Source organism: Hyla sarda, chromosome 8 (assembly GCF_029499605.1).
Source record: "Hyla sarda isolate aHylSar1 chromosome 8, aHylSar1.hap1, whole genome shotgun sequence".
Lineage (NCBI taxonomy): Eukaryota > Metazoa > Chordata > Amphibia > Anura > Hylidae > Hyla > Hyla sarda.
The window spans coordinates 184,478,529-184,500,099 of record NC_079196.1 but is presented as its reverse complement, the minus strand read 5'-3'; the positions used below and the strand labels follow the sequence as shown (position 1 = coordinate 184,500,099).

General features: G+C 41.1%; 1 protein-coding gene across 5 annotated transcripts in view; it reads left to right on the top strand.

The window, feature by feature from the left end:
- LOC130283871 (uncharacterized) overlaps positions 1-21,571 on the top strand; it is a 417,906-nt gene that overhangs the window by 186,621 nt on the left and 209,714 nt on the right. For 4 of the 5 annotated variants that reach the window (XM_056533499.1, XM_056533496.1, XM_056533500.1 and 1 more), the window contains 6 exons: positions 968-1,101; positions 1,957-2,115; positions 6,245-6,416; positions 9,021-9,232; positions 14,165-14,353; positions 15,656-15,795. In XM_056533499.1, the coding sequence (XP_056389474.1) occupies positions 968-1,101; positions 1,957-2,115; positions 6,245-6,416; positions 9,021-9,232; positions 14,165-14,353; positions 15,656-15,795 (1,006 nt within the window). The remainder of the gene's footprint in view (positions 1-967; positions 1,102-1,956; positions 2,116-6,244; positions 6,417-9,020; positions 9,233-14,164; positions 14,354-15,655; positions 15,796-21,571) is intronic. The other variant, XM_056533498.1, reaches the window with a different exon arrangement.

The window sequence follows — 21,571 nt, the reverse complement described above, 5'->3', positions numbered from 1 at the left end:
CTCCAGTCTGCCTGTAGTATAGTTTATAAGTGATAGCCGTGCTAATGCTAGTCAGGGTGCACTAATATTTGTATGGCCCCACAGTTTGAGCACTATTTCTGGTTGTCACTTTGGAGACTGAAAAGCTGCTAGTTAAAATGTTAGTTAGCCAGTGCCTTTAACGTTTCACTTGTTCCCAAGCCACCAGTCCTTTCTGAGGAAGCTTGGAAACAAGTGAAACGTTAAAGGCACTAGCTAACTAACATTTTAACTAGCAGCTTTTCAGTCTCCAAAGTGACAACCAGAAATAGTGCTCAAACTGTGGGGCCATACAAATATTAGTGCACCCTGACTAGCATTAGCACGGCTGTCACTTATAAACTATACTACAGGCAGACTGGAGCTGTGGTTTTAATCACTGTGTGGTCCCGACATCTAGTGGACGCATTGATAACTGCACCTCAATTATTTATATTTTAATAGTAATCAATAAAAGTTAGATTTTAATTGGGAGGGATGTAGTTTAGGGTACCCCTTTGGGGGTTTTCACCTAAAGTTGTTGTTATATAATTTGGTGAATCTGTCAGATTCGACGCAGATGCTGATTCAGACTAATAGTTCTTCAATTGTCTTAGGTTCACACGGAATATTTGGCTAGACCGCGCGGGCACTGCCGTCCCCATAGTTGTCTGAAGGGCGGAATCTGCCTTAGGAATGAACAAGTTCATTCTTTTGGTGGCGGAATTTCAGTGGTGGAACGTCCACCTCTGAAATTCCATTGTGTGGAATCCCATTGCCATAGACCAAGAGATTTACCAGAATTGAAATAGAAATTCTATGCCTGTGCACTGTACCTTGTTAGTGTACAAACAATCATCAGAAAACAATATTTATTAAGAGGCATGCTTATTAACTTTGGCACATTTTACTCCAATTTGCCTTTTTTTTTTTTTATCATGTCAATAAATTTACCTATTATTTGTAACAGGTGATGCCAAATTTCTCCGCCATGAATGTGATACAGGCCAAAAAATTAAAATTGACACTGATTCCGAAGAACAGTACAAAGTTGACTTTGAGCATGAATTTCACTGTACACAAATTCAAACTTTAAACCACAAGGTAATAAACTATATTTTAGGTGTTACTTATATTGTCTTCTATATTGTACTGCAACAGAGCTCTTCACAGTTCACTACCGCTGTGATCATTGGATCTCTGCCTGAGATTGTCAGACATGATTTGTACCAGTGACTGAATAAACAGATGCCATTACAATGTCTTGACCATAATGTAAAGCTTATAAGGTTACCAGGAATGCTGTGAAAACTAGTTCAGAAGTCACACTAGTAATATGGAATATAGCTAGTAATATATTGAATATCGGGCTATCCAATCAATTTCAAGTAGATCCTGAACATGTTCATATATTTGGAAATATGCTAAATTTCTCCCAAAAAATATGATGGAACTGGTGCCAGAAAGTTATACAGATTGTTGAATGCCCTTGAGAAAGTCGTGAAGTCTTTGCCAGTCCAAAGACAAGGAAATAAGTGCTCCATAGAATAGTATTGTTGGACCCAGGGGGCTAATTATATATATTTTAGAACTGCTCACCCTGGGTGGTTGTGTAAACGCATACACAACAATGGAATGGGTATGTTGAAAAAGGTCGTCTGCTGCCCTCCGGAGTGGAACTGGTAGTAGGTGCTTGGCTTCAAGGGAACCCGGCTCACGGCGCTGATTGACCAAACAGAAGGATGTGCTTAAAAGAGGATTTATTGACCAGAATGCAAGTACTTTTTTAATGTTTCAGAGCGGAACTGGTCATTGTCCTTAGATAAGTTCAATAATAAATTAATTTCTATGTATGAACAGGAAGAGCATGCACGCTTTTACTCACTATTAATATTACTGTACTTGATGGGAATTGTTCTGCTTTGATGACCAATTTCAAATCTGGTCTATGTGTTATAGGTACATTTACATCATGAAGAGTATGCCCCTCACATACATTCATACCTGGAGGTGAGCTATGGGAAACACTGGGATGAATTGAACAACAAAAAGAAACTGTTTATCAGTCAGACATTCAAGAATAACTCAAATCCTTCATCATCCAGCTACTTCATGGAGGTAAACTACATTTTATTTTGTCTACATAGCTCTATGGTTGAAAACACAATAGTTATTGTGGTATAGTATGTATTTTATATACTATACAAAAATACTTCGAATTTTCTTTGAAATTTAATCTTGCAAATACAGATAACAATTTATGGAAAAGGGGGGAAGACAGGGTGATCTCTCAGATTATTTTTTCTTAAAATCTTCTTTACTTGTTAATAAGGAAAGGATTAAAGGCATGTGTATATTAGTGTCTTAGTGTATTATTCTTTTTGTTCTTTGTTCTTATGCAGTAAATTGTTTTAATGAATTTTTCAATCTTATTTTGGATATGTTTCTGTTTTAAGGTCCCTAAAATCTCTTTAGAGTTCTTAAAAAAAAATAGAGATCCTGGCTAAACATGTATAAGAAGTACAAAGCCATAGGGGGAGATTTATCAAACCTGTCTATATATGTATTAAAGACGGATAGAAGGGTGGTGGAATGTTTAAACTAGGGACTGGGGGAGGGAGGGAACCTACAACGTAGAGGGGGAAGATAGTATAGATAGAGGGGTTGGACTTATTAATGTACCTGGGGTGGAGCAGAGGGAGGGGTTAGAATAGTTAATAGGGATAGGCTTCAAAGGAAGAAAAAACATACACCATTGAATTGCATGTTGACTAATGCCAGAAGTCTGACCAATAAAACTGACGAACTGGAGTTGATAATGTCTAAGGAGAATTATGACATAGTGGGTATAACAGAGACTTGGTTGGACCATAGCTGTGACTGAGCGGTCAACATACAGGGTTATAGTCTATTCAGGAAGGATCGGACAAAACGGAAAGGGGGAGGAGTTTGTATTTATAAAAAGTCTAGTCTGAAGGCCGCACTGCGGCAGGATATACGGGAGTATAATGTGGAGTCATTATGGGTAGAAATATATGGAGATAAAAATAATAAAAAAATTCAAATAAACAAGGCAGCAAATCAGAATGATGTGATAATAATGGGGACTTTAACTATCCTGATATGAACTGGGAGACTGAGACCTGTGAATCTCATGAATGAAACAGGTTTCTGACTATAACTAAAGACAATTATCTGTCCCAAATGGTGCAGGGCCCGACCAGAGGGGGCGCCCTACTAGACTTAATATTAACCAATAGACCTGACAAAGTAACTAATGTGCAAGTAAAAGGACACCTAGGAAATAGTGATCATAATATAATACATTATAACTTGTTCTTCAATAAGGGAATCTCTCGATCGGCCACAAAAACAATGAACTTTAGGAAGGCAAAGTTTGATCAACTCAGAGAAGCCCTTAAAAATATAAAATGGGATAATGTCCTCAAAAACAAGAATACTGACACTAAATGGGAGACTTTTAAAAATATCTTAAACTCTCACTGTAAGAGGTATATACCTTATGGGAATAAAAGGTCAGAAATAAAAGAAAACCAATATGGATGAATAAAAATATTAAGGGGGCAATAAATGACAAAAATAAAGCATTTAAACTACTAAAACAGGACGGCAGTGAAGAATCATTAAAAAGCTATAGAGAAAAATGTAAAATATGTAAAAAAAAACAGATAAAAGCCGCAAAAAGAGAAACAGAAAGACTCATTGCCAAAGAGAGTAAAATTAACCCAAAAATGTTCTTTAACTATATAAATAGCAAAAAGTGTAGGCCCTTTAAAAAATGATGAGGAAGAAATTATAGACGGGGGATCAGGAAAAAGCTAATATATTAAGCAAATTCTTCTCCACTGTATTTACTGAGGAAAATGAAATGCCAAGTGAAATACAGCGAGATAAGGTAAACTCCCCAGTACAGGTCACCTGTCTAACCCAGGAAGAAGTACAGTGCTGCCTACAAAAAATCTAAATAGACAAATCACCAGGTCCAGATGGCATTCACGACATATTTTTCATATTCAGGGACTCTATAGTAACAGGGACTGTTCCCATAGACTGGTGCATGGCAAATGTGGTGCCAATATTTAAAAAGGGGTCAAAAGGTGACTTCAGGAATTATAGACCTGTTAGTTTAACCTCCGTTGTATGTAAATTGTTTGAGGTTTTTCTAAGGGATGCCATTTTGGAGTGAAAAGAAAAAATGATTCAGCAGTAAAGAAAAGAGCAGCTTTATTTTCAAATCCTCTTTAGAACAGCATGGAGCTTGCACACCTCACAACATCTGAGACATCTTGGAGTACCTTGATAAAAATAAATGTATGACCCCATATCAGCATGGCTTTATGAGGGATCGGTCCTCTCAAACTAAGCTGTTCAGCTTTTATGAGGAGGTGAGCTCCAGACTGGACCAGGGGGAATCGCTGGATATTGTATACCTGGATTTTTCCATAGATTAGTGCATAAAATGAGAGGGATTGAGAGTTCAAAAGGGGTCTGGATGCATTTTTGGAGAATAATAACATTACAGGTTATGGATACTAGATTTATAGGGACAGAACGTTGATCCAGAGATTTATTCTGATGCCATATTTGGAGTCGGGAAGGAATTTTTACCTCTAGTATGAGGTTTATTGTTGCCTTCCTCTGGATCAACTCAGTAGGGACTCATTAGGGTTATAGTTTGAACTTGATGGACTCTGGTCTTTTTTCAACCTTATGAACTATGTAACTATGAAAAGTTGCTAAGTTGCCCATAGCAACCAATCAGAGCACTTCTTTCCTTTTTTAACAAGGCCTCTGCAAAACGAAAGAAGTGATCTGATTGGTTGCTATGGGCCACTGGGCAACTTTTCCTCTGGACAGGTTTTGATAAATTCCCCACAAGTGTCTACATGTCTGCAAAAAGCCTGACTATGATTTTTTGAGCCAGTCATAGTGAAAAACATTTCCCCCTCCCATGAGAGATACAACCTTATTTCAAGATCATTGTTACAGATAATTGAGAGTCTTTTGAAAAATTCTCCTTTAAAGGGGTACTCCGGTGCTTACACATCTTATCCCCTATCCAGAGGATAGGGGATAAGATGCCTGATCGCGGGAGTCCCGAAGCTGGGGACGCCCGGGATCATGCATGGGGCACCTCGTTTGTAATCAGTCCCCAGAGCGTGTTCGCTCCGGGTCTGATTACGGTCGAACGCACGGCCGGCAGGGTGTGACGTCATGCCTCCGCCCCCGTGTCACGTCACACTCTGCCCCTCAATGCAAGCTTACAGGAGGGGGCATGATAGCTATCACGCCCCCTCCCGTAGGCTTGCATTGAGGGGCGGAGCGTGACGTCACACGGGGGCAGAGGCGTGACGTCACACGTCGCCGGCCCTGCGGTCGCCGGTAATCAGTCCCGGAGCGAACACGCTCCAGGGATTGATTACAAACGGGGTGCCGCGTGCATGATCCCGGGCGTCCCCAGCTTCGGGACTCCCGTGATCAGGCATCTTATCCCCTATCCTTTGGATAGGGGATAAGATGTGTATGCACCGGTGTACCCCTTTAAATGGGCCAGATCAGGCTTAAGACCAGTGGTTGAGCAGGGGCTTTACTGAATAAGCCAGGCAACTCCATCGGGGCATCCTTTCTGGTGCACTCCCTGAAAAACCTCCTGATATGGCCCACTATCTCTCTCATGCATATGATACAGCTTAGTTATTATCCAGTACTACTGACGTCTTTGTGGCCACTTGAAGGATCTTCTGGTTCGAATGCTGACCTGTAGATGCAGCCTCCAATAAAAACTCTTCCCTTTTTAGCTTTTGTCCTTTTGGCACCCACCTGGATGAAAGGACTTCTGAGTGGCGGCAAAAGCTCCCATCTTCCACAGAACAAACCATGTTGTCCTCATTTATCCATAAAGACTACTACTGAGTACCGGCCATTTTAGGTCTTCTGTAGTCTGTGCACAGCTTCCAGGAAACAAACTTTACGGGACCAGATATAAAAGATTCCTGTTAAACTGTGCGGCCCATGGAATCATTTACCTAAACTGATATGACATGGTCACTTCTGGATGGAATCTCTACACTCTGTGATGACATCTAACCAAGTGGAATTCCTATAATCTCTGGCTTCAAAGTTGCATAAAGTCACATGTTGCACCCATAGCAGGTTTATCTGTGTCCTCTAATGAACGTGATGAGAAATGGCTTTAAAAGTAAAATAAAACCCCATTTTCTTTCAGTTCACCCTACAAGTTGCAGAGAAACAAGTGAACTATAGGACACAACTTCTGCATACTCATTCAGCGCTGGAGAGCAATACCAATTTCAAAGTACAGTACAATGACCGAATGCCATTTGTTGCAGGACTACAGTGGAAGGATACATCTAAGAATGAACTATATAAATGGGAAGGTAAGACCTCCTTCACATTGCTGTCAGACTCCACTTTTCAGAGTTCTGTTGGCAATCCGGCCAGAAGGATGGGAGTTTAGCAGAGAAAAAAATAGTGCAAGAGCTAAATTCCTGTAAAATTACTGGATCATCGACCAATCCCATGTAAGTGAATGGGGTCCGTCAGGACCTGATAGTAGCCGTTTCCATCTGACCTGTTTTAGGGTCCGATTTGCTTTAAACAAATAGAGCTGATCGGAACCTTAACTGGTTGGATGCGAACGGCATAGCCTAAAGTGAAAAAGTGAAAATTAATATTTTTTGAAAAAGTACCAAACAGCTTCAGTATATAACACAAGATTTTCTTTAGTGTCTGATTTGTAGCTGCTACATGTGCATTTAGCTTATAAAAAGGGATTATCCAGGGATAGAAACACAGAGCTATTTTTTTTTCTAAAAACAGCACCACACCTGTCCTCAGGTTGTGTGTGGTATTACAACTTGACTCCATTCAATGGAACTGAGCTGCAATACCACACACAACCTGAGGATAGGGAGGGTGCTGTTTCTGGAAGAAATTTGTTTTTGTTTCACTAGATAAACCCTTTAAGTTTACTTGAACGAATCTGCTTTAAGCACAGTCTATGGGAATAACGAACATGCTACAAATTGTAAAACATACACATGGTTAAAGGGGTACTTTGGTGGAAAACACTTTTTTTTTTTTTATTAACTGGTGCCAGAAAGTGAAACAGAATTTTAAAGTATGTCTATTTAAAAATCTGAAGCCTCTCTGCGTGGTCAGACTCTCTGAAGCCTCTCTGCGTGGTCAGACTGTGAAAAACTGTGGTCAGACTGGAAAGAACTACATAACCTTCTCTGACTCATACAGCAGCTGATAAGTACTGGAATGATTAAGATTTTTAAATAGAAATAATTCACAAATCTATTTCACTTTTTGACATCGGTTAATTTGAAAAAAAATTTACTCCACAGGAGTACCCCTTTAAAGTAGATGTCAGGCGCAGACTTTTTCTATTCCGTCCTGCCCAGGCTGCAAAAAAAGACAAAACAAACTTTCACTTACCTCCATATGTTCCTCCGGAGCTCAGCAACAGCTGATCGGTCGGCCGGGCTGTCTGCTTCTTACTTCCTTTAGCTCGGTACGTCCCCCGGCTTTTTTTGCAACCTTGGCAGGACGGAATAGAAAAAGTCTGCGCCGGGCATCTCCTTTAATAATCCTTGCCGATGTACCAGGATAATAATGCCTGGAGCACATTAATGGGAATAGAAAACCAAGGTCACATACATTGTCAGTGAAATTTAAAAGAATGGCCAACCATGTCATACATAGTTCAGCCATAGCAGAAGATGTTTTTTAGCAGTTCCTTGTTCTGGCTTAAAGGGGTACTCCGTTGGAAACATTTTATCCTCTATCCAAAGCTTGCAGCTTCCGCGTCTGTGACATCATGCCATGTCTATGGGAGGGGGGGTGACGGTTAATTCATAGCCGTCACGTCTCCTCCCATAGACGTGAATTGAGGGGGTGTGACGGCTTGCATTATCAGTCATCGGGCACAGAGTGGAGTTCACTACGTGCGCCGAATGACGGGGGTGCTACAGCCGAGATCGTGGGGGTCCCCATTGACGGGATCCCCGCGTTCTAACATCTTATCCCCTATCCTTTGGATAAGATACGTTCAGCGAAGTACCCCTTTAAAGAGGTCTCAAACAGGGCACCATCTACTATGACAATTTTCTAGACATGCTCTGGGAGCTGAGCAGGATCAGTGTACAGGAAGGGATAGGAGGGGAGCTGTTATTATTATCAATTGCAAAAGGCTTGATTGCCATATATCTATATATATATATAAAAAACAAAGGAGCAACAGCACTCAAAAAGTCCAAACGATATATAGGAAAAGGTGCAGGCAACCTGTAAAAGGATCAAGTCCAACGATCCATCCAAATGTAGAAAAAGAGAGATCAGGGCAGCACTCCAATAGTGTGAAAAAAAGTTAAAATTTATTCCATCAAAGCAATGTGCAAAACAGCAGCGACGTTTCGATCCTCTCCAGGATCTTTTTCAAGCTGGAGAGGATCGAAACGTCGCTGCTGTTTTGCACATTGCTTTGATGGAATAAATTTTAACTTTTTTTCACACTATTGGAGTGCTGCCCTGATCTCTCTTTTTCTATATATATATATATATATATATATATATATATATATCATTTCAATGTTCCAATGTACGCAAACCGTGGGTAGCATAAAACTGGTGCAGACAGCAAGATGCCGTGTGTTACTCTGATATGCTTGGGCACCCGGCTCTCCAGCCGGCTGGCCTGAGTGACGTGTCTATATGTACCACCCCAATGACTAGTTGTCCGGGTCCCGGCAGCATTTTTAAACTTTGGTTACTCTGAAACGCTTGAGCATCTCAGAGTAATTCATAGTGTGATGGGATATGGGATTGCGAGGCCTGCACCAGTTTTCGGCCGCCTGCTGTTTGGGCAGCATAAAACTGCTGACAGTTTCCTTATAACTAAATGACTAGCTATAAATCTGCAAACTTCCTGAGAAGACTCTCCTCACTTAATTCTCCATTTGTTTACTTTGACTTAGGGGCATTCACTATGGACACGCCATGGTTGTATCTCTACTCAGCATTCAAACTCCATCAGCCTCAGCGCTATGTCTACCAGACCATAATCGAATTGTCGGCTGGAAAAGCTCTGTCTGTCAAGAACCTAGTGCTGGATATGTTCTACAAAGACACAGGAAGTGAGAAAGAGGGGAGAATTCATATACACACACCTACGGTTACTTATCTAAGAGTCAGTCTACATTTAAGATTGTCTTATTTCCTTCCCAAATATCATTCAATGTTTTTGTTTTAAAGGGGTACCCTGGTGGAAAACTTTTTTTTTTTTTTTTTAATCAACTGGTGCCAGAAAGTTAAACAGATTTGTAAATTACTTCTATTAAAAAAAAAATCTTAATCCTTCCAGTACTTATTAGCTGCTGAATACTACAGAGGAAATTATTTTCTTCTTGGAACACAGAGCTCTCTGCTGACATCATGACCACAGTGCTCTCTGTCCATTTTATGAACTGTCCAGAGTAGGAGAAAATCCCCATAGAAAACATTTGCTGCTCTGGACAGTTCCTAAAATGGACAGAGATGTCAGCAGAGAGCGCTGTGTTCCAAAAAGAAAATAATTTCCTCTGTAGTATTCAGCAGCTAATAAGTACTGGAAGGATTAAGATGTTTTAATAGAAGTCATTTACAAATCTGTTTAATTTTCTTGCACCAGTTGATTTAAAAAAAAAAAAAAAAAAAAAAAAAAATATATATATATATATATATATATATATATATATATATAGTTTTCCTCCGGAGTATGCCTTTAAGTTGTTATATGTTTAAAAAAAAAAAAAAGATAGATACAAAATCATTGTGAAGTAATTTATGTAATGTACTGTATATTGTTGACTATGCAGTAAAGAATTGACTCGACTAAAACTGACTATGCAAAAAATACCCTGCATGGTTATATAGTGTAATAATGTGCATAGGCCTGTAATACTACAAGAACATAATAAACAAACAGTAGTGAGAGGCTGGACTGCAAAAGGTCGGACAGGCCTTATAGTACTAGATCAGTGGTCTCCAAACTACGACCTTCTAGATGTTGCAAATCTAAAACTCTTAGCATGCCCGGACAGCCGTTGGCTGTCCGGGCATGCTAAGAGTTGTAGTTTTGCAACATTTAGAGGGTCGTAGTTTGGAGACCACTGCACTAGATAACCCTTGACCACAATACGAGACAAAATTACTGTATAAGGCTGGGTTCACACCATGTTTTGTTAAATACGGCTCCCGTATACGGCTGGGAGGAGGGGGGGCGGGGCTTAATCGCGGCGCCCGCACTCATCCGTATTCGTGAACCGTATTTAATGTATGTCTATGAGCCGACCGGAGTGAACCGCAGCCTCCGGTCGGCTGCTTTTTCGGCCGTATGCAGTTTCCCGACCGCAGGCAAAAACGTGGTCGACCAAGTTTTTGCCTGCGGTCGGGAAACCGCATGCGGCCGAAAACGAAGCCGACCGGAGGCTGCGGTTCACTCTGCCGCGATTAAGCCCTGCCCCCTCCTCCCAGCCGTATACGGGAGCCGTATTTAACAAAACGTGGTGTGAAGTCTCCAAGGTTCAGAAGAAGACAACCCTACCTGCAGCTCAGTTGAAGCCCGTTTTTTATTGCTAGTGACAATTCTAATGGGTTGATCGACAAATAACATTAGAATTTAAAAGGGTACTCCACTGGAAAACATTTTTTTTTTTTAAATCAACTGGTGCCAGAAAGTTAAACAGATTTGTAAATTACTTCTATTTAAAAATCGTAATCCTTTCAGTACATATCAGCTGCTATATGCTCCACAGGAAGTTCTTTATTTTTTGAATTTCTCATGTAATACCTAAGGCACCAGTGTCCTGGCCTGGACAGGGAAGGGTCGGCTCTTGAAGATGGCTGCTGACCTAGTTACAGAAGAATTGCGCATATCACCCCAATGGGGTACCAGTAGTCATGTGGAAGCGAACTGCCAAGCCCAGAGGTCGAATGGGAAAGAAGGAAGAAACCTTCTCCCATGGAGATAATGAAGAAAATAGCAGGAAAAAAACCTTGTCTGCAGGCGCTGTTCTTAGTTTCAAAAATTTTCAAGACAGATGCTGAAGGATGGTTGAAGTGCTATGCAGCACTGTGTTTATTAATAATAAAAACCAATGACGCGTTTCGGAGGTACAGTTCTCCTTCCTCAGATTGGCATATACAGCATATCAGAAAGAGCTCTTTATATACACAAAAATGGGCACCAACATACAGTGGGCGGAGTTACAAACACACAGTTCACATCAAAAACCATAAAAACTATTATAAAGGACTTTCATCCATATAAGTGATTATATTAAAACACAAAAAGTGTAAGAGAACAGTAGAATAATATCAATAAAAGAAGCGTATTGTGCACAACTAAAGGTCACAGCATCCACGATCTTGTAGTAATCCTCCGATCGTGCTTAGTAAAGCAGAGCTTCAAGGTCCGTTGTTAAGGACCCATTGCCAGGGGCCGAGGATCATGTGACAACATCCCGCCATTACGCACTTTAATGCCTCTGGGTCTCAACAAACTTATTGAGAGCTCCCTGTAATTCCTCTATGCACTTATGATCACCTATAGTTTTTATTGTATTTAAATTGTGTTTTTATCTCTCCCACTCCAGATCAATTGTGCTGCTGTCTGTTTGGGTAATTATTGCTATGAGGGTCCCGAGGTGTCTGCCCTCTGTATATTATTGTCCACTTTTTAGTCTATTCCATATTTTCTATATACCTTTTTATATATCATTTCTTTTTTTAGCGTATTTCCAGTTGAGTGGTTATTACCCCTTTTATTAATATTAGTAACTGGTATCTATCATCATCTGTAATATTTATATCTTTATTCCAATCGTTGACTCGATTGTGTTGCTGCTATGAATATATATAGCGTTATCTCTGCTGCTATTTAACTGCGTGTACATGAGGCTGCCACTGAACTTTGTTGCATCAATGTTCCGTTGATGTACACTGCTGCTAGCCATCCTTTACTACCGGGTAACAGCCTTGGATATATATATTTATATATATATATTTATATATATATATATATATATATTACCACTATTATCATTGTTCTTGATCTGCTGCTATAAATCTGCTGCTGCTTGAGGATACCATATAGTGCTACTCTTTAAAGGGTACCTCTCATCAAAAAAACTTTTGATATATGATAGATTAATTTATGCAGAATAACTTTCCAATAGCATGTTATTAAAAAATATGCTTCTTTCTATTTAATTTTCCACTTTGAAGAAATGACCACTAGGGGTCTCCCTACCAGTCCTGGCAGCAAGTATTTCAGACTCATGCTGGAGTCCTAAACACTACGAGCTGCCAGTCTGCTTTGTTCACAAAGGAGAACACTCAGAGCTGCCAGCCTGCTTTGTTCACAGCCTGTTTGGCTGTGAACAAAGCAGGCTGGCAGCTCTGAGTGTTTAGGACTCCAGCATGAGTCAGAAATGCTTGCTGACAGGACTGATCGGGAAAAATACAATAGAAAGAAGCATATTTTTCATTAACATGCTATTGGAAAGTTATTCAACATTCATTAATCTAAAATATATCAAAAGTTTATTTGATGAGAGGTACCCTTTAACTGCCTTCTCGTTTATTTTGCTGCTGACCATCTAATGCTGCTATTTATTGGCCCTTTATATAGTGTTGCCAAACCTGATATTATTACTATACCACCCTGTCCTTTGTGTGCTGTGTTTACATATGTATTCTTATATAATTGTTTCTCTTCTTTATGCTTTTTCATCTTGCGGTCCTATACTTCCATAATTCTGCTCCCTTTATGACTGATCACAAATGACAGTTATGTATAAGATTGATTTCCCCGGGTCAGGCGCTACCCTGTATCGGTTCCTTACTATATATACACCGTTGCCAAGAGAACCCTTGACATTAATAGTCATGTTGCTCTCAATTCATATTTATAGGAAGGCCACCAGTGGCTGCTATGGTTATATGACTCCGCCTCTGGCAATGCGGGGCTGTTTACTATCCATCTGCAGATGCTTATTTCCGGGATCGCTCCTTGGTGCTGCTATTGGCGTGATGTCGTCACATGATCCTCGGCCCTGGTGACGCGTCCTTAACAATGGACCTTCAAGTTCCACTTTACTAGGCACGATCGTAGGATTACTACAAGATCGTGGATGCTGTTTGTTTACTTACTTTACACACACATTGAACCTCGTTCTCATGCAGTACTACCGGTGTATGTGAATGGTGGGATTACTGTGACCTTTAGTTGTGCACAATACGCTTCTTTTATTGATATTATTCTACTGTTCTCTTATACTTTTTGTGTTTTAATATAATCATTTATATGGATGAAAGTCCTTTATAATTGTTTTTATGGTTTTTGATGTGAATTGTGTGTTTGTAACTCCGCCCACTGTATATTGGTGCCTATTTTAGTGTATATAAAGAGCTCTTTCTGATATGCTGTATATGCCAATCTGAGGAAGTAGGACTGTACCTTTGAAACGCGTCATTGGTTTTTATTATTGATAAACATAGTGCTGCATAGCACTTCAACCATCCTTCAGCATCTGGCTTGAAAATTTTTGGAACTAAGAACAGCGTCCACAGACAAGGTTTTTTTCCTGCTGTTTTCTTCAGTTCCTAAAATGGACAGAGGTGTCAGCAGAGAGCACTGTGGTCAGACAGAAAGGAAATTCAAAAAGAAATGAGCTTCCTCTGTAGTATACAGCAGCTAATAAGTACTGAAAGGATTAAGATTTTTAAATAGAAGAAATATACAAATCTGTTTAACTTTCTGGCACCAGTTGAATTGAAATTGTTTTTTCCAGTGGAGTACCCCTTTAATGATGTGACATTTGAGCATATTAATAAAACTATAAGGCTATGTTCACAACTAGTATTTTGCTCAGTATTTTTAACCAAAACCAGAAGGGAACCAACACAAAGAAAAACTTTGGGTAAAAATACTGAGCAAAATACTATTAGTGAACTAAAGGACAATTGTAATATTGAAATTTTTTTTGTTTATGTATTGAAATTGACAATGATCTAGATTTTTCATTGTGAATTTTCCCATTTTATTTTATTAAAGTCACCTTGTTCATCTCTTTTGTAGGCTTCCTCTGTAAATTTTATTGGGGGAAATGCCTTCCGAAGTTATAGTGAAATGGTTTCGCTGTGGAATCAGCTTATAAAGAGCGAGATCCACCTAGAAAACAGCGAGAAAATGAAGATCATTTCATTCAAGATCAAGGGATCAAAGCAAGAGTTTAATGTGACAGTGGATTACTGGATCACAGATCTGGTATGCACTATGCTATTGCTATACACCAATTTCCATGATGCATGTATATTGTGTATATAGGGTACGCTGGCATAACTCAAAGCTCCTGAGCCCAGATGTCAAAACTGTAGCAGGGCCTCCAACTATAATGCATTTGTATCACTGCGATTAGTAGGAATGTAAGACAGAGGCAGCAAAGTTAGTCTAGTTACTAATATACTTCACTCACCTATGTTTGGTGGCTGGTATCAAATTTCTCTGTCTTTCTTTCCCCCGGAAGTTCATTTTCTGCTGCCTACAAAATGAGTGTTGTCTCTGACCTTTCCCAGCTTGCTGTGCGGCCCGAGACAATACATCACATGTCAGGTGCAAAAAGGGGGCTTGGCTGCTTTGTCTGTTGTGTGTGAAGTCAGCCCCCTGATGATGTTACTGGCACACGTGTGTGTGCGCATTCATCATTAGATCCACAGCTTGTGTGTCAGGTTGGGCTGTGCTGCAAAAGGTGGGGCGACCAATCTGTGGGAAAGAAATAACACACCTCCCACCTTAAAACAAAGGTTCCTGGGGAATGTAGTCTAAGGGACGCCACAGAAAAAAGAAGTATCCAGTTCCGAAAAACATACCAGGAGAGTTATGGGGGATACAGAACCCTTTTATGTACCTCCAACAAAAGCACAGATTCTTGTTTTATTTGTGTTTAAAAAAGCTGCCACTAGGGGTCTCCCTACTCTCCCTGTCTCCTAGAGCACATTTCCCCCTATCTCTTGCACAGACTTTGGACTCCTGCTGGCCTGGCAGAAGTCCAAAATCAGGAAATGCAGTCTGGAGTGCTGAAGAGGGAGTTTGCAGCCTTAGTCATTCATAGCTCATCTCACACTAAACTGCTCTGGGCTGTGTGTAGCAGAGTGAGGGAGGAAGTTCTCCCCTGTATGGCTTCCGATGATGTCACATGTCCGATGGGAGACATATCAAGGTAGAAAACTAAAAAAATTATAAAAATAAAGGCAGGGAGTGGTTTATCATGATGGGGCAGTGAACTGGGAGGATTATAAAGTTTAACAAGATCATGAGAGGTACTCTCAGTGAGTGAGAGCTATCTTTGTATAAGTGTTCACATAGCGAGCTCTCAATCACTGAAAAGGACCACCCACTTGACTACTTAGCCCAGAATAAGCAGAGATTTACATCAATAAATGACAAAATGATCCTGGAACTTTTCCCACAAAACCACATATCAAACCACTCAGCTCCTCCTGCTATGTTGGATTGCATTGGTTTGAATGTAACAGGTTCCCTATAACAGATTTTTTCTTTATTTTGTAGCTAAAGAAGTCAAATTTTCTTATTAAATCAGTGTGGGTTGGCCAGAGGAACCCCCCTCTAGTTTTACAGCTGAATGGACAAATAGAAGATGTGAAAAAAGAAGTTTTGTTCTATCAGAAACGTGGGCTGATACATTTTAGGTATGTTCTTGTACAAATCTGTTACTTTTGATTCTGGACCCTTATCCACACATGCATTTTATGACAAATAACAGCTAATATAGCCATGGACACCAAATTGTTGACCTCCAGCTGTTGCAAAACTACAACTCCCAACATGCCCGGAAAGCCAACGGCTGTCCGGGCATGTTGGGAGTTGTAGTTTTGCATAAGCTGGAGGTCTACTGTTTGGAGACACACATTTGCTATAATGATATTGCTAAGTGTTATAATTATTCATTCAGCAAAATAGATGAGAATTGATTTGCAGTTAGCTTCAAGAAGCCTCCTCTAGCTTATATAGCGAGACATATTTCACAGATGCTTTCCATTCCCCCTAGCATGATCAGTCTCTAGCTCGAAATTTACTGCTCTGAACTTTTACACTCCGATAAACTGCAATTTTTTTTTCATTTGCTCACTATGATAATTTCCTGCTTGTCACCCCTCCCATAAACATTCGCATTAAAAGGGGTATTCCAGTTTTAGCAAATTGTGAGTATTAACAGTAATTTTACTTTACTCAATTCCAAAGGCAGCACAGATTAGGATTTGTTTGCTCCCCCATATCTCCACCAACTAGCCCACCTAAAATGAGCATGATTCATTAAAGGGGTACTCCGGCCCTAAGACATCTTATCCCTTATCCCTAAGGATAGGGGATAAGATGTCTGATCGCGGGGGTCCCACCACTGGGGACCCCCGCAACCTCTCATGCAGACACCCACTTGTGGCAGCTGCACAGAGCAATGTTCTCTCTGTGTCTGAAGGGTCATGGCTACGGGTCCGGAGTTTCGTGATGTCATGACTCTGCCCCCTTGTGACATCACACCCCGGCCCTTAAATGCAAGTCTATGGGAGTCTATGAAATTCCCAAATTTCATGAAAAATTTAAAAATTTTGCTTTTTTCTAACTGTGAAGCTCTCTGTTTGTAAGGAAAATAGACATAACAAATAAATTATATATTGATTTGCATATACAATATGTCTACTTTATGTTTGCATCATGAAGTTAACATGTTTTTACTTTTGGAAGACATCAGAGGACTTCAAAGTTCAGCAGCAATGTTAACATTTTTCACAAAATTTTCTAGATCAGAATTTTTCCGGTACCAGTTCAGTTTTGAAGTGGATTTGAGGGGCCTCCATATTAGAAATACCCCATAAATGACTCCATTATAAAAACTGCACTTCTCAAAGTATTCAAAATGACATTCAGTAAGTGTGTTAACCCTTTAAGTGTTTCACAGGAATAGCAGCAAAGTGAAGGAGAAAATTCAAAATCTCAAATTTTTACACTAACATGTTCTTGTAAACCCAGTTTTTGAATTTTTACAAGGGGAAAAGGGAGAAAAAGCCCCCCAAAATGTGGAACCCAATTTCTCTCGAGTAAGGAAATGCCTCATATGTAAACGTAAAGTGCTCTGTGGGTGCACTAGAGGGCTCAGAAGGGAAGGAGCGACAATGGGATTTTGGAAAGTGAATTTTGCTGAAATGGTTTTTGGCTATGGAGCCAGAACAGCAAAAAAAAAACATATGGCATACTGTTTTGGAAATTACACCCTTCATGGCACGTAACAAGGGGTACAGTGACCCTTAACACCTCACAGGTTTTTGACGACTTTTCAGTAAAGTTGGATGTGTAAATGAAAATAATTTTTTTCACTAAAATGCTGTTTTTTTTCATCCAAATTTACAATTTTTACAAGAGGTAATAGGGAAAATGCCACCCAAAATTTGTAACCCAATTTCTTCTGAGTATGGAAATACCCCATGTGTGGACATCAAGTTCTCTGCTGGCGCACTACAATGCTCAGCAGAGAAGGAGCCACATTTGGCTTTTGAAAAGCAAATTTTGCTTAAATGGTTTTTGGGGGCCTGTTTTGGGGGCAACACTAGCATGTTAGTGTAAAAAATAAAAAAAAATTACAATAACATGCTGGAGTAGACCCCAACTTTACCTTTTCATAAGGGGTAAAAGGAGAAAAAGCCTCCTAAAATTTGTTAGGCAATTTCTCCCAAGGACAGAAATACCCAATATGTGGCCCTAAACTGTTGCCTTGAAATATGACAGGGCTCTGAAGTGAGAGAGCGCCATGCGCATTTGAGGCCTAAATAAGGGGTTTGCATAGGGACGGACCCAGATGCAAGAATTAGACTTGCCTTCGATACCAAAATTACCCTACGGCAGTGTTTCCCAAACAGGATGCCTCCACTTGTTGCAAAACTCCCAGAATGCCTGGACAGTCAATGGCTGTCCGGCAATACCGGGAGTTGTTTTGCAACAGCTGGAGGCTCCGTTTGGAAACAGTTTCGTACAATACATTTTTATTTGGGGGGAGGGGGGGTCGGGGACTGTGTAAGCGTATGTGTATATGTAGTGCTTTACTTTTTATTTTGTGTAGGTGTATCATAGTGTTTTTAGGGTATATTCACATGGGTGGGGTTTACAGCGAGTTTCCCGCTGGGAGTTTGAGCTGCAGCGGAAAATTAGCTGCATCTCAAACTTGCTTTAAACCCCCACCCATGTGAATGTAGCCTGTACATACTACAACTCTCAGCATGCCATTTGGCTGCCGTGCATGCTGGGGGTTGTAGTTATGCAACAGCTGGAGGCACAATGGTTGCAAAACACAGAGTTTGTTACTTAACTCAGTGTTTTGCAACCAGTGTGCCTCCAACTGTTGCAAAACTTCAACTCCCAGCATGGATGGTCTATCAGTACATGCTGGGAGTTGTAGTTTGCAACAGCTGGAGGCACACTGGTTGCGAAACACTGAGTTAGGTAACAAACTGTGTTTCGCAACCAGTGTGCCTTCAACTGTTGCAAAACCTACAACTCTCAGGATGCAGTGACAGCTGAAGGGCATGCTGGGACTTGTAGTTATGTAACAGATGGGGGCATACTACTAACACTCCCAGCATGCCCTTCGGCTGTCCGTGCATGTTGGGGGTTGTAGTTATGCAACAGCTGGAGGCACACTGATTGCAAAACACTGAGTTTGTTACTTAACTCAGTGTTTCTCAATCAGTGTGCCTCCAGCTGTTGCAAAACTACAACTCCCAGCATGCCCAGACAGCCAAAGGACATGTTGTGAGTTGCAGTTATGCAACAACTGGAGAACAGTTTGGAGACCACTGTGTAGTGGTGTCCAAACTGTAGCCCTCCAGATGTTGCAAGACTTCAACTCCAAGCATGCTCAGACTGTCCAGGCATGCTGGGAGTTGTAGTTCTGCATCTGAAGGGCCACATGTTACAGAAATACAACTCCCAGCATGCCTTGACTGTCTGGGCATGCTGGGAGTTGTAGTTTTGCAACATCTGGAAGGGCTACAGTTTGGACACCACTACACAGTGGTCTCCAAACTGTAGCCCTCCAGGTGTTGCAAAATTACAACTGCCAGCATGCCCAGACAGCCTTTGGCTGTCTGGGCATGCTGTGAGTTATAGTTTGGCAACTCCTAGAAGGCAGCAGTGAATATTACTTACCACTGATCTTCACTGCTGCCTCCACCGCTGCCTCAGCCGCCACCTCCTTACTACTGCCGGTCCCGCCGCAATCGCTGGTCCCTCGCCACTCCGGCACCCGCCGCCATCATCCCCCCCCGCCCCCAACTGCAATTGGTTGGTCAGTCCTAACCGACCAATGGCAGGGAATAGGAGGAGGTGGCACCCCTGCTACCTCGCTCTTATCCTTTAGGATGATCGGGGCTGTCTATGACAGCTCCGATCATCCCTATTTTCCGGGCCATCGGGTCATCAGGGACCACCCCAGTGGTTTTCACAGGGTGCCTGCTGAATGATTCCCATGGGCATACAGGTACACCCTTGGTCCTTAAGTACCAGAGAGCAAGGGTGCCAGAAAGTGAAACAGATTTGTAAATTACCTCTATTTAAAAATCTTAATCCTTCCAGTACATATCAGCTTCTCTATGCTCCACAGGAGACCACAATGCTCTCTGCTGACACCTCTGTCCATTTTAGGAACTGTCCAGAGCAGGAGGGGTTTGCAATGGGGATTTGCTCCTACTCTGGACAGTTCCTAAAAGGGACAGAGGTGTCAGTAGAGAGCACTGTGGTCAGACAGAAAGGAAATTCAAAAAGAAAAGAACTTCCTCTGTAGTATACAGCAGCTGATAAGTACTGGAAGGGTCAAGATTTTTAAATAGAAGTCATTTGAAAATCTGTTTAACTTTCTGGCATCAGTTGATTTAAAAATAAATATCCTTTAAATAAGGATATGCCCATTTGGGACACATATGGCATATCCATAGCATATGCTGTAAATGTCTGGTAGATGCAAGTCTCACCTCTGGGACTGGCACCCATGTAAAGATTGAGGGCCCTGCGGCCCCCTCTGTCCTGCTTGTGGTCATGGGAGGTGGTCAGGAACTGAAACAGCTTAAAAAGGTTATCCCTCAAAAATGCCAAGGCTTCCAACCCCCATCACCCCCCCAAAAAAAAAGTATACTTACCTCTCACTTGGTCCCCATAGCCTCTGGCATCGCTGCTCCCGGTCTCCACCACGCTCCCTTCCCTGGTGCTGGGGGTCAATATGACAGCCTCCCTCTCAGCAAGTCACAGGCAGTGGTGGGACACCACAATAGCCAGTGATTGGCTGATCAGAAATGCGATGCATTGGGCCCCAGCACCAGGAAGTTAAGTTAAGCAGCAAAACTACCGGGACCGAGTAAGAGTTGAGTATAGGGCCGGGTCCACACTACGGGCCCGGTCCACATCACACTCTCGGTCGGAAATTCCGCTGCCTGAAAATAAAATGCAAGTGAATGGGTGTTCTGTTAACCCATTCACACTGTGGATTTTTGGGGGCAGAATTTCCACCCCACAATTCAGTTAAAAAAGTTCAGTCTAGACATTGAACTTGATCAATATTCTGAAGGAATCTGCAGACCTTCTATCGGGATGGCAATGCTCATGCCGTCTTAGCGCTGACTGATTCAGTTGGTGCTGGCTGCACTAAAAATTTCTGTCCATTCAAGATTCTGTAGTGTAAACCCGGCCTTAGTGTTTTTTATTATTTTTGCCAGCCTGGGCATGATTTAAAAAACAAAAAGGTTTTCATCGGATTACTCCTTTAACAGACTGTCTGATGTGGTTTACTTATCTGCTATAGAGATTAATTACAGTTGCATAAACAATGTAGCTCAAGGTGCTATGTTGTTTATGCAACTCCTATTAATGTCAATGAGAGTTACCTAAACTTTCCGAAATCATCAACTTAGCTTTTTTTGGCTTCCTGACGATCAAACCACCAGCTTTTGAACTAAAAAAAAGAGAAATTACAGTTTTTAATTTTAAGAGGAAAATAAGGGGGGGGGGGGGGGGGATTAATTGGTAAAAGCTCAACCCTCTCAGCCCTCTATGTCTGTCTGTTAATATGTCATAAAGATAGACACTACACAGTGGCTTGATTGATTTTAAATGGGCACTGTCATTAAAACTAATTCTTGCTATCACACTCCTTATGGTAAATAAAAAAAAATCTTTTTAATATACTTTAAAAAAAAAAATAAATTAAGGGTGTCTCCCTACTTGTCCAGAGCACATTTCCCCCCCATCTCTTGCACAGACTTTTGACTCCTGCTGGCCTGGCAGAAGTCCAAAATCAGGAAATGCAGTCTGGAGTGCTGAGGGTGTGTGTGCAGCTCTCCCCTGTATGGCTTCAGATGATGTCACACCTGCTGGGGAACGCCCCTTCCCGGTCTGTGAACCTGACTGAGACTGAACAGAAAATAC